The sequence below is a fragment of the Erythrolamprus reginae genome, chromosome 2 (assembly GCF_031021105.1).
Source record: "Erythrolamprus reginae isolate rEryReg1 chromosome 2, rEryReg1.hap1, whole genome shotgun sequence".
In the NCBI taxonomy this organism is placed as follows: domain Eukaryota; kingdom Metazoa; phylum Chordata; class Lepidosauria; order Squamata; family Dipsadidae; genus Erythrolamprus; species Erythrolamprus reginae.
The window spans coordinates 20314832-20328344 of record NC_091951.1 but is presented as its reverse complement, the minus strand read 5'-3'; the positions used below and the strand labels follow the sequence as shown (position 1 = coordinate 20328344).

At 42.2% G+C, this 13513-nt stretch overlaps 1 protein-coding gene across 1 annotated transcript in view; it reads right to left on the bottom strand.

Annotated features, from left to right (window-relative positions):
- Positions 1-13513, bottom strand: part of LOC139159799 (alpha-2-macroglobulin-like) — a 114966-nt gene that overhangs the window by 61383 nt on the left and 40070 nt on the right. Inside the window, exons 8-14 of the mRNA XM_070737189.1 lie at positions 12321-12444; positions 10406-10520; positions 7595-7704; positions 5776-5937; positions 4839-5063; positions 2907-2970; positions 866-1002 (exon numbers count right to left, since the gene is read on the bottom strand). Coding sequence (XP_070593290.1) covers positions 866-1002; positions 2907-2970; positions 4839-5063; positions 5776-5937; positions 7595-7704; positions 10406-10520; positions 12321-12444 — 937 coding nt within the window. The remainder of the gene's footprint in view (positions 1-865; positions 1003-2906; positions 2971-4838; positions 5064-5775; positions 5938-7594; positions 7705-10405; positions 10521-12320; positions 12445-13513) is intronic.

Genomic DNA, 13513 nt, shown 5'->3' with positions numbered 1-13513 from the left:
ATGACGAGGCATTTGTAAGACGAGGTATCACTGTATATAATTATATATTATATATTAAATCTTGAACACCCAGTTCTTATCTAGCTTGGACTGACCTCCGTGGGCCGGTCACAGACAGCGGGCAGGCCGCATCTGGCCCTCGGGCCGCATTTTTCCCAGGTCTGCTCTAGAGGCTTCCCTGGTGTCTTGCAAAATTGCCCTCCCATCCTATACCTGTGATGGTGAACCTAGGTGAATCTATGGCACACATGCCCTAGCTTGAGGACCCGGATTGTGGGGGCAATATGCTGGTTCTGTTAAAAAGTGCTATTGCTAACATGTTGTAAGCCACCCTAAGTCTAAGAAGAGCGGCATAAAAATTGAATAAATAAGACAGAATAGCCGGGAAAATAAAAAATAAATATAGCTGCAGATTGGCAGCGGGGGGGGGGGGGGGGAGGGGCTGTCTTATGTTCAATGTTACTGTTAAATGTGGTTTGTTCGACCCTATTGGAAACAATGATCAGATGCTTATGATATGAACACCTTGTCTTGTCAACACTGTTTTGTATTGTTTCTTTGTATATATTTGTATATAACCAATAAACATTATTTTAAAAAAAAATAAAAAAAAATTTGAATAAATAAATAAATAAATAAAAATAAATAAAAAACTCCTGCTTGAGCAGGGGAGGTTAGACTAGAAGACCTCCAAGGTCCCTTCCATCTCTGTTATTCCATTACCGTTAAGTCTGTCTTAGCGGCAAACTGGCAATGAGAGGGAAGTTCCTCAGTGAGCTGCTTCTATGTAAATGATAAATTGGGCAGGTCTGGAGAATTTTTGGAGCAAGCAGGACGTATGGATGAAGGCTGTCGCCATCCTTACCTTGTTCTGAAAACAGGGCTCCACAGGGAAATCGGCAGAGGCCGCCACAAGTTCTCCATTGTACAAAATGATGTAGAGAAGCAAGCGAGTCAAAGGAGCAGTCTTTACATCCACAAGGAGGTCGAAGTTGAATGTTCCTGGTTAAAGAAAAAGACATTTTCAGGGGGCCTGAGAAACTGCAAAGAATTAGGGCCAGGGTGCTCCATTGGAAAGAGTCCAGTTCCCTGAGGTAGCACTGAAGCAAGCTCTAACAATGGCCATAGAAAAGGGGCTCTCCAACACACACACACACCTCGGGCTGTGGCCTGGAACTGGGCCATGCAAGTGGCGGGTGAGGATGTGCCTGCATGCAGTTCCACTATCAACTGTCGAAACGACCACGGCTGAGGCTGTATGGCCATATCGCAGGGCATTCTACCTGTCAATGACTACTTCAGCTTCAACCGCAACAACACAAGAGCACACAACAGATTCAAACTTAATATTAACCGCTCCAAACCTGACTGTAAAAAATATGACTTCAGCAATCGAGTTGTCGAAGCGTGGAACTCATTACTGGACTCAGTAGTGTCAACCCCTAACCCCCAACATTTTTCCCTTAGACTATCCACGGTTGACCTCTCCAGGTTCCTAAGAGGTCAGTCAGGGACGTGCATAAGTGCACCAGCGTGAGTTCCATCCCCTGTCCAATTGTCTCTCCTTTATCTCATATATCTTTTCTTCCTTTCATATATCTTCTCCCCTATTTTTATATGTTTTCTTCTATCCTTTTCTTTATATATATTACCCTGTTTTCCCGAAAATAAAACGTACCCCGAAAGTAAGGCATGTCAGAGGTTTTGCAGAATTTGCTAATATAAGGCACCCCCCCGAAAATAAGGCGTAGTCAAGTTTACATATGGTACGGTGGAGAAACATACGGTACCATTCAAAGCTGTTCAAAGCAGTACCGTAATAATGTGGCATCCCCTGCTGGCCCCTTCCATCGCTTTGTACCGTCCAGTACAGCAGACACAATCTGCTGCTGTCTCACCGCCATTACAGTCTCCACTACAGTGCGTAGACTGTAGTTCCTCTAGTGACCGGAAGCTGCAATAGCAGGAGTATACTGCTGTACCATATAAGTGCCGTCGTTAGTGTGTGTATGTGCCATACTGACAGGTACCCGTACCGTAATCACTGTACCGTACGGTACACTTTCTTTGGGGGTGTCAGCTTTTCTGCCTGTGAATTTGTCTCACTTGAGAAATATAAGGCACTCCCCGAAAATAAGATGTAGCACAACTTTTGGAGCCAAAATTAATAAAAGACAGTGTCTTATTTTCGGGGAAACACGGTACTACTTGTCCATTCTCTTCAATGTGTATTGTGTATTGGACAAAATAAATAAACAAATAAAACAAACGAAATAAATAAATAAATAAATAAATAAATGCGAGGTGTTACATTATGTAAGTTTGTCCTTTGGGGGATTTCTTTTGCATTTTTTTTCATCCAGAGGACAAAATGGCCTCCCCCCAAGGCTGAAAATGGAACTGCCTTCCTATATTGCTCCATGTGCCACCTGTGGCACTAGAATAGCAAACCTCACTCCCTACCAGCACTGATTATGTTACCTAGTATGGGCCGTGAAACGTCTGAATAAAAGCAACAAAAGCTCAGAGAGTACCACGGATCCCTCATTTCAACCCTAAGCTACAAATATTCTCCTTTATTGGTCTGATTATCTCTGCATGTCACCCACACACATCAAGGACCTCTTCAAAATACATTCTATAGATATTCCGGTGTAAATATTCATGAAACTGAGATGTTCATTAATCAAAGTTCACAGAACCTGCCTGCATGAATTTATCTTCCACTGACATTAGCGGCCATTTTGGAATGAGCTCTTCCTATTACCGTGGCAACTAAAACTTCTTTGGAGATGAGATTTTATTAGTATTTCGGGGCAATCCATCCTTTCATCCATCTCATTCCCAAAGGAAAATGGGTGGAGGCAAAATGGGAAGAGAAGGGAAAATGTGTTGCTGTTTTTTACCTTTATTGTGCTTTTCTTTCAAGGGGTGTGTTCCTGTCTTCACAATATCCCCTCTGGAGACCAGCTTCATGGGAAGAAAAACAAAAGGATTTATTATTAAGACCTCTACAATTTTATTATTTTTTACAGTATTTATTTTATTTGTCAAACAAGTATAGGATAGTAGTACAGTGGTACCTCTACTTACGAACTTAATTCGTTCCGTGACCAGGTTCTTAAGTAGAAAAGTTTGTAAGAAGAAGCAATTTTTCCCATAGGAATCAATGTAAAAGCAAATAATGTGTGTGATTGGGGAAACCACAGGGAGGATGGAGGCCCTGTTTCCTCCCAGGAGATTCCTAGAGAGGCCCCACAGAGTCTTCTCCTCGCCTTTTCCGGCCCTGTTTCCTCCCAGGAGATTCCTACAGGGGCCCCACGGAGGCTTCTCCCTGCCTTTTCCGGTTACAGTTTCGGAGGCTCGGGTTTGTAAGTGGAAAATGGTTCTTGAGAAGAGGCAAAAAACCCTTGATCACCCAGTTCTTATCTAGAAAAGTTCTTATGTAGAGGCATTCTTAGGTAGAGGTACCATTGCATATATAAACATTACATAGGAAGTAATGATAAAAGAAGACAGTAGGATAGGGACAGTAGGCACAATAGTGCGCTTATGCACGCCCCTTACAGACCTCTTAGAAAAGGGGAGAGGTCAACTGTAGACAGTCTAAGGTTCAAGATTTTGGGGTTTGGGGACGAAACAACAGAGTCAGGCAGTGAATTCCATTCCTTGATCACTCTATTGCTGAAGTTATACACTGCTCAAAAAAAATAAAAGGTGTTGATTGAGATTGAGTTCATTAAGTCTTTCCTGATAAGTTTCATGCTGAAGACCTTCCACCATTTTTGTAGCCCGTCTTTGGGCCCGTTCAATTTTGTCAATATCTTTTTGTAGGTGAGGTCTCCAGAACTCCGGGACCGCCTTCTGCCGCACGAATCCCAGCGACCGATTAGGTCCCACAGAGTTGGCCTTCTCCGGGTCCCGTTGACTAAACAATGTCATCTGGCGGGTCCCAGGGAAAGAGCCTTCTCTGTGGCGGCCCTGACTCTGCAACCAGCTCCCCCCGGAGATTAGAACTGCCCCCACCCTCCTTGCCTTCCGTAAACTCCTTAAAACCCACCTCTGCCGTCAGGCATGGGCAAATTGAGGCATGTCCCCCCCCCCTCTCCCCCAGGCCTATACAATTTATGTATGGTATGTCTGTGTGTATGTCTGGTTTAATAATGGGGGTTTTAAATGTTTTTTTTTAATCTATTAGATTTGTCATGAATTGTTTTATTGTATGCTGTGAGCTGCCCCGAGTCTATGGAGAGGGCCGGCATACAAATCTAATAAATAATAATAATAAATAATAATAATAATAATAACTGAACACAGTATTCCAAATGGGGTCTCACCAGCGCTCTATACAGCGGGATCACAATCTCCCTCTTGTTATACCTCTAGCTATGCAGCCAAGCATTCTACTTGCTTTCCCTACCGCCCGACCGCACTGTTCACCCATTTTGAGACTGTCAGAAATCACTACCCCTAAATCCTTTTCTTCTGAAGTTTTTGCTAACAAAGAACTACCAATACAATACTCAGATTGAGGATTCCTTTCCCCCAAGTGCATTATTTTACATTTGGAAACATTAAACTGCAGTTTCCATTGCTTTGACCATTTATCTAGTAAAGCTAAATCATTTACCATATTACAGACACCTCCAGGAATATCAACCCTATTGCATACTTTAGAGTCATCAGCAAATAGGCAAACCTTCCCTACCAACCCTTCCCCTATGTCACTCACTGACCGCACTGTTCACTCATTTTGAGAGTGTCAGAAATCACTACCCCTAAATCCTTCTCTTCTGAAGTTATTGCTAACACAGAACCGCCACTTTGTTCATACTTACCAAGTAGTGAAAGACAACTTCTTTGTCCTTTATGATGTCTGAATTGAGAATGTAATGGACTGGGATGACTGCATGTTGCCCGCACTTTAGTGTGCCAGGAAGCCCTTGAATTTTGAGGTAGCTTTGACTTGGAGAATAGAAACGTGATGGTGACAAGTAGGCGTTTTGGTGGTAAGGGAAGATCCAGTTCGAATCATAACAGGTAGATACTTTTTCATAACTTGCCTGGCAAAGAAGAGGAAGGATACCAATCATCATCATCATAATCATATACACTGGACACTTGAAGAAAATAAGGCGTTGGGAGAATATCTGAAGACGATGCCCTGAAGCTAGTATGCCACGAAGGCTCTCTGGGTATCGGAGAGTCCAAACTGCCCTTACAAGAAAGACCAAATGAAGACTAGAAAAGAGATATGGCAAGGCGAGGTATTCCAGGGCTGATACATTAAAAAAACAAAGCTGGTCCAGCAGATAACAACAAGATCTGGCAATAGTTGTCCTGCCCGGAGTTACAAACGTATCAAAACACACCGTTTGAACTAACTTAATTTAATCAATGAACCAGTGCTTATAACTGGCTTAGCAGTGGAGACACACGCAGAAATCAAAAAGCAATCCTTTCTTGCAAAATAATAATAATAATAATAATAATAATAATAATAATAATAATAATAATAATAATAATGCTCGCATTTTGCAGGAGCTGGAGCCAGTAACAGGAGCTCACCCCGTCATGCAGCACTAGGGCCTCGAACCCTGGTTGCCAGCTTTCCAGATGACAAGCTCAGAGTCTTTAACCACTGAGCCATTGCACCCCCTCTTATTCATAAGTAAAAAGTACCTTCCCTATTTGATCCTATTTGGTAAAGGACATACCAGGCAAAGACCCTTGCCGTGACTTACGGCTAACAACTCCATCATTAAGAATACTCACAGTGAGCTGAATGGAACTTTCTGTGAAGCTAGAAGTATCTATGGAAAAGTGAGCTCGTCCTGTATCATCAGTCTTGTAGTAGGAACTGTTCTGTACTCCTGTTACACGAAGCTCAACGGTCTTGTTGGCTATTGGCTTTTTCTTGCCATCCACAAGCTTAATCTAAATTTACAAAGCAAACACAGGCTTAGGAACATGCTAGATTGCTGTGCTAGATTGAAGTCAGGATAGTTGCGTGAACAGGAGTTGGGTCAGAGGGGAAGATGAACCACTCATCTAAGTCCCAAAGGTGTTTTTTCAGGAGGCAATTGGACTTTCTTGTCTTTCTTTAAAGAGGTTTCATTTCTCACCTGTAGGTTGATTATCAATATTTGTCAAAGAACGTGGAATGCTTGTCTTTGGTTAATATTGACTCCATCCTACTTATTTACTCAGCTTAATGTAAAGATTATTTAATCAGTTTAAGGAAATGGTTATTTACTCAGCTTCTGTTTCTCTAAGTTAATTAAAACTCTTCTGTTTGTCTAAAGTAAAAGGTTAATTATCTAAGTTAATTAAAACCTTCCTGTTTGTCTAAAGTAAAAAGTTAATTAGACATTCTTCTGTTTAGTTAGCAATCACACCTTGATATGATTATATACTATGTATATAATATTATGTGAACTATGTGTCATATATTAACCATTTAGCATTTTTACTAAAATAGTAAAGTTAATCTTTTATACTTGTATACACAAGAAAATTGTTATAGCTTCTGAACACGGGGGCAGCTCTGCTCAGAGAGAGATTTCTTCCTAACTTGGACAAGCTATCTCTCTCTGAGCAGAGCTGCCCCCGTATTCAGAAGCTTTCTGCCTTTTTTGGACTTACGGTTTATTTTTAATAACAATTTTCTTGTGTATACAAGTATAAAAGATTAACTTTGTTATTTTAGTAACAATGCTCAGTAAATCATATCTCTGTGTCTATGATTCCTACACTCATACAAGAAGCTTCTTCAGCTCAGGACTGGGTAGTGGGGAATAATTTAATTTAATTTAATTTAATTTAATTTAATTTAATTTAATTTAATTTAATTTAATTTAATTTAATTTAATTTAATTTAATTTAATTTAATTTAATTTAATTTAATTTAATTTAATTTAATTTAATTTAATTTAATTTAATTTAATTTAATTTAATTTAATTTAATTTAATTTAATTTAATTTAATTTAATTTAATTTAATTTAATTTAATTTAATTTAACTTAACTTAACTTAACTTAACTTAACTTAACTTAACTTAACTTAACTTAACTTAACTTAACTCAACTCAACTCAACTCAACTCAACTCAACTCAACTCAACTCAATTCAATTCAATTCAATTTAATTTAATTTAATTTAATTTAGTCTCCAGAGAGGGGCGGCATACAAATCTAATAAATTATTATTATTATTATTATTATTATTATTATTATTATTATTATTATTATTATTATTATTATTATTTAGATTTGTATGCCGCCCCTCTCTAAAGACTTGGGGCGGATGGAAGGATTTATATTCCTTGCAGACAACTCATAAATTCTTCTATTCCCCAGCATCCATTCAGAGCCGAAGACGTTTCTTCGATGAGAAGTGACATGTCTTCGAAGAAAAACAAGAAAGTCCAGATGCTTCTTGAAAAAGGACTTCAGGAGAAATATCTCAGAGACTTAAGGGTGGGTTGCATCTAAAGAGTAGGAAGGGCCTGTTGGACAGTCCTACTCACCCACTGTTCAATACGCGATTTGAATGAAATATTTAACCAAGGAGGGTCATCAACCAATTTGTCTTACCTCGCCAGTCAAAGGAAGTCCGGGTTTGTAGTAAGTGTCTGCATTTTCAAAGGTAAGGCTGCTGATTGTTGAAGTTATTGCTACGACACTTGAGCCTGACAGCACAACACCTGTCAAAAAGAAACCGACAACACATATAAAGCTTAAGAGCAACACAACAGCACACAGCTTTTTTAAAAAAAATTATTTATAGAAACATAGAAACATTGACTATAGTCCTCACATCATTACTAAACCATAGCGGTTTCTTCTTCCTTTTATCTTTAGTTATTTGCCTTACATATAGTCCAGTGGCTTTTAAGATGGCCTTTTTAAATATAGTCCACTGGGCTCTTGCTCCTGCCAATTTATTCCTTCATTATTTAAATATTCCCCCATTTTATTGAAATTTGTTTTTCTGAAATCCAATACTTTGGATGTAGTATAGGATTGCTCACAATCAGTTTTTACATCGAACCACAAACATAGGTGGTCACTGCAACCTAAATTTTCTCCCACCTTAACCTCTGAAACCCGGTAACCATTCGTAAAAACTAAACCTAGAATATTCTCCCCTCTAGTTGGTGTCTTAACCAGTTGTGCCAGAGCTGCTCCTGTAAAGGCCTCTACTATATTCTAACTTTTGCATGTAAGGGCACTGGGGATATTCCAGCTAACATCAGGCTTGTTTAAATCACCCATAATCACAATATCTCCCTTTACTGCCATTTGGGTAATTTCATTCACCATCTTGTTGTCAGACATAACAGATTTAAACTTAATATTAAGCGCTCCAAACTTGACTGTAAAAAATATGACTTCAGTAACCGAGTTGTCGAAGCGTGGAACTCATTACCGGACTCCATAGCAGTGTTCCCTCTAATTTTTTGGGGGGGTGAGCGGAAAAGTATAGTGTCTGAGCGGCAGTCCCTTTGGGACTGGGCGGCATATAAGTATAAATAAATAAATAAATAAATAAATAAATAAATAAATAAATAAATAAATAAATAAATAAATAAATAAATAAATAAATAAATAAATAAATAAATAAATAAATAAATAAATAAATAAATAAATAAATAAATAAATAAAGTGTGGGCGTGCGCTATCACACATGAGCGAGTTCTTGCATCCATAATTCTATCCTTTCTATGTCTCCCTCCCTCTTTCCTCCTTCCCTCTTTTCTTTCTATCTCTCCCTCCCTCCCTCTTTCCTTTCTATCTTTCTCTCCCCCTGCCTTTCTCCAAGCCCTTCCTTTTCCCTCTCCCTATCCTACTACCCCCCTCTCCCTCCTTTCTATCTCTCCCTCCCTCTTTCCTTTCTATCTCTCCCTCCCTCTTTCCTCCCTCCCTCTTTCCTTTGTATCTCTCCCTCCCTCTTTCCTCCCTCCCTCCCTCTTTCCTCCCTCCCTCTTTCCTCCCTCCCTCTTTCCTTTGTATCTCTCCCTCCCTCTTTCCTTTGTATCTCTCCCTCCCTCTTTCCTTTCTATCTCTCCCTGCCTCTTTCCTTTGTATCTCTCCCTCCCTCTTTCCTTTCTATCTCTCCCTCCCTCTTTCCTTTTTATCTTTCTCTCCCCCTGCCTTTCTCCAAGCCCTTCCTTTTCCCTCTCCCTATCTAACTACCCCCCTCTCCTACCTTTCTATCTCTCCCTCCCCCTTTCTCTCTCCCTTCCTTCCTCTCTTTTTTGTTCTTTCTCTCTCCCTCCTTCCCTCCCTCTATGTCTTTTCCTCTCCCTCCTTCCCCCCTCTCTTTCTCTCTCTCTTGCTTTCTTTCCCTCTCTTTCTCTCTTGCTTTCTTTCTCTCTCATTCTCTCTCCCCTCCTTTTTCTCTCTCTCTCTTTCTCTCTCGTTCACCACGCCGGCAACAGAGAAAAAAAGAAAGAGGGAGAGAGAGCCGGAGAGAGAGTGGAGGGCGCCGTTGTCTTCGCCTCCGCGCGCCGGCTCTGCAGCTAAGAGGCAGCAGCCATCAACCCCCTTGCCCTCCCAGGCGTCCCCAGCGCCCAGCCACGCGCCACCTCCCGTTAGCCCGGCTGACTTTTCCCTGCTGCTGGAGCCGTTTTCTCTTCATGGAGCAAAGCCACACAGTCCCGGACTCCCGGATCGCTCGCTTCTCCGGCCAGCAAGCCGGCTGCCCGGAAAAGCATCGCGCTTTTTCAATGCGTGGCGCTTTCCTGGGAAGATGGCTTTGCCGACTGGAGAAGCTTGCGATCCAGGAGTCCAGGACTGTGTGGCTTTGCACCATGAAGAGAAAATGGCTCCGGCAGCAGGGAAAAGTCGGCCGTTTTCTCTTCATGGCGCAAAGCCACACAGTCCCGGACTCCCGTATTGCTTGCCCCAAGGCAGGAGGCGGCGGAGGAGGAGAGGGGTGGATCGCGCCCCAAGGCAGGAGGCGGTGGAGGAGGAGAGGGGGCGGATCAGGCGAGCGAGGGGCAGGGCGGAGAAGCCAGGGGTGCGTTTGGCTGGAGGCACCATGGGGAGGCAGGGGCGGCCGCGGCTCCCTTTCCTCCTACTGCTGCACCTCCCTGCCCCCGTGGTATAGGCTATTCGCAAAGTTCAAACCCGCGAAAATCGAGGGAACACTGTACATGACTATTTTATCATTTGAGTTTTACTTTTCTCCACAGCAAGTATCTTTCCAACGTGGTGACTTTAAGATGTCTGGATTTTGGGTGAACAGCTGGGGAATTCTTGGAGATTGACATCTGCCCATTTTAAAACCGCCGAGTTTTTGTAAAACGAAACACCGCTTTAGAGGAGGAGCTGAAGATTGAAGCTGCATTCAAAGAAGCCACCTCCAACCAAGCTACCCTTCACCTTCCTCACACGGTTTACCTGTCCCCTCTTCTGTGATGATGCCCTCCAAATTGATATCCATTTGAAGTCCACTTCGCTTCAACTGGAATATTTTCAGATCCACCAGATGAGAGGAGCAGCCGCGAATGTCTGTCTGCATAGGAAATCAAAGAGTAGCAAGTTGTCGTCGCCAGTTCTCTTTATTCATCCTGTTTTCCTCAAGAGTTTTCCTAGGGTAAACTTTCTCAGGCTGTCTTCTGGGACCATTCGTGGCCTGCAACTTGGCCCAGATGATCTACTAAAAGTCCGCTGGAGAACAACGGAGAACTTTGGGATTCAACTTCATCCTTGGCTTACATTTTCAGACTATGGCAGGGGCAGTGAAGGGCTGCAAAAATTTTTGCTACCATGCTGTGGGAGTGGCTCATTTTGTGGGTGTTGCTTGCCAGCCATGTTACCAGGTCGGAGTGGCTTGAAGATCATGTGACCGGGGGTGGCTTAAAGATCATGTGACTGGCTTAAAGGTGACCTCACTCGCATCAAGGGTTAGGGTTAGGGTTAGGGTGCCTGGTCTCTCCTCGTCTCAAAGAGATATAATTTCCCTATCTATTTACTATTACTGAACATCCAAAATATACTATTTAATTTTATGTATACATACCATATGTATACATTCACACAGGCACACAAAAATATACATTATCTAGTATATAAACTGTACGTGTATGTACACACACACACACGTGCACACAGCTCTTCTAAAATTACACACATTCAAACTCAGTTTCATTTCTGACTGCCATGGTTAACTTAGTCATCTCTGCACAGTATTTGATTTTCTTTACTATTGCATCTTTTGGGGGTATATCTCCATTTTTCCACCATTGCGCGAAGGTTAGTCTAGCTGCAGTGGTTAAGGTCAATCACCTTCTTAAGGCCAATCACAACCCTGATAAGGCCTCAATGAAATCGAGTTTGACACCTCTGGACTAAACCTGATGAAGTTGCTGGCTGGGGGATTCTGGGAGTTGAAGCCCACACATCACAAGTTGCGGAGGTTGAACAACATTGCTCTGTGCATTCCCTTTAGACAAGTTTCGTCCCTGATTTTGTGTACTCCAACAGTTGAGGAATCTTTACAAACTCTAGTCACGGGGTCTCCGCTTCAACTTAGATAAGACGCACCCAAATTTTCATCCTCAGATAAGATGCACCCAAATTTTCATCCTCAGATAAGACGCACCCAAATTTTCATCCTCTTTTAGGAGGGGAAAAGGTGCCTCTTACACTCCGAAAAATGTGTTAAGTAGATTTGTTGCAGTATAGCATAAATGTTAGAATATGATTTATATATCTGGACCTCTAGCATAAAAATACTCTGCTTCCCCATATTCTATATCCAGGACAAGAGGGCACTAAGCTTGCCTAATCTGCATTCCTGGCAATTACAACAGGGAAACAAAAGGGCTCAATAAACATCCCACAATAAACAAAGTTTTCGCCACTCCGGACAGGACGTTATAGGATCAAAGGGGGAGATTTACATTGCCTGAAGCATACACTGGACGACAGGGTGATTAAGGAAGATTAGTTGAGATAAGGCAGAAGGCTTCAGAGAAATTAGGTGTGAGAAACATCTGCTCTTAGGAAGGGTTTCTAGGAAATTGTTTCTTGATATCTATGGGAAAAGGAAGAACTCAAAAGATACGTTTGAAGTTATGTTATTGGATGTATCACTTGACATGTATGTGTAATTATCCCCATTTCCTTATGTTCCCAAATAAAAAGGGGTACATGGCTCTACACCATGTCACTTCACCAAGAGAGACAATGTGTCCAAGATTTCTTTCTAGGATTCACGTTCGTGAGTGACCCCACACGGCTGGGTTGCTCTTAGCCCCTTTTGAGGACATTGTCTTGACAGCATCCACATAGATTTCACCACTGGACTCACCTTTCCATTGAACTCATCACAGATGGCTTTGGATTCTTCACCGTAACACACATTTCTGCCATAGGAATATCTCCGGCAAACCCTGAGTCTGACTGAACCAGGAACTGGCTTCCCATAGGTGTACCTGTGACGAGAAACAGGCAGAACATTAGAAAAAAGTAAGATGATTGGCCAAACAGCACCCTGGCTAATGAGGAAAAGGGTGGGGGGAAAGGAAATCTAATTACTGCAACCATAGTACAAGTAGTCCTCGACTTATGACCTCTGTTTGCCTCACTTTACGACCTTTCTTGCCTCATTTGTTAAGTGAACCACTGCAAGTGGATAAGGTAGACACATGGTTGTTAAATAAATCATTGACTTAAGTGGCCAGAAGGTCACAAAAAGGAGATCACATGAGGCTGGGACTCTGCAACCCATCATAAATACAAATCAGTTGCTAAGCAACTGAATGTTATTATTTATTTATTCATTTATTTATTGGATTTACATGCTGCCCCTCTCCGAGGACTCGGGGCCACTAGACTCTACAACATATTAAAAAACAAAATACAATATAAATATCTGAAATCCAATTAATTTAAACACAGTGGTACCTCATCTTACAATCGCCTCATCTAACAAACTTTTCGTGATACGAACTGGGTATTTAAGATTTTTTGCCTCTTCTTCCAAACTATTTTCACCTTATGAACCCAAGCTGCCGCCACTGAGATGCCCCGACTCTGGACTTCCGTTGCCAGCCGAAGGCTCCCCTCGCTGGGAAATTCCACCTCTGGACTTCCGTTGCCAGCGAAACGCTCATTTTGGCGCTGCTGGGATTCCCCTTAGGCTCCCCTCACTGGGAAATCCCATCTCCGGACTTCCGTTGCCAGCAAAGCACCTGTTTTTGCACTGCTGGGATTTCCCTGAGGCTCCCCTCACTGGGATTTCCTTCATTTTTGCCAGCACTGCTTTGAATCCCAACGAGAGGAGCCTCAGGAAAATCGCAGGATCGCAGAAACATGGAAGTCCAGAGGTGGGGTTTCCCAGCGAGGGGAACCTCAGGGGAATCGCAGCATTGCAAGAACATAGAAGTCCAGAGGTGGGGTTTCCTATGGAGGGGAGCCTCAGGGGAATCACAGCAGTGCAAAAACGGGCGCTTCGGCTGGCAACATAAGTCCAGAGGCGGGGATTCCCAGTGGCATAAGGAA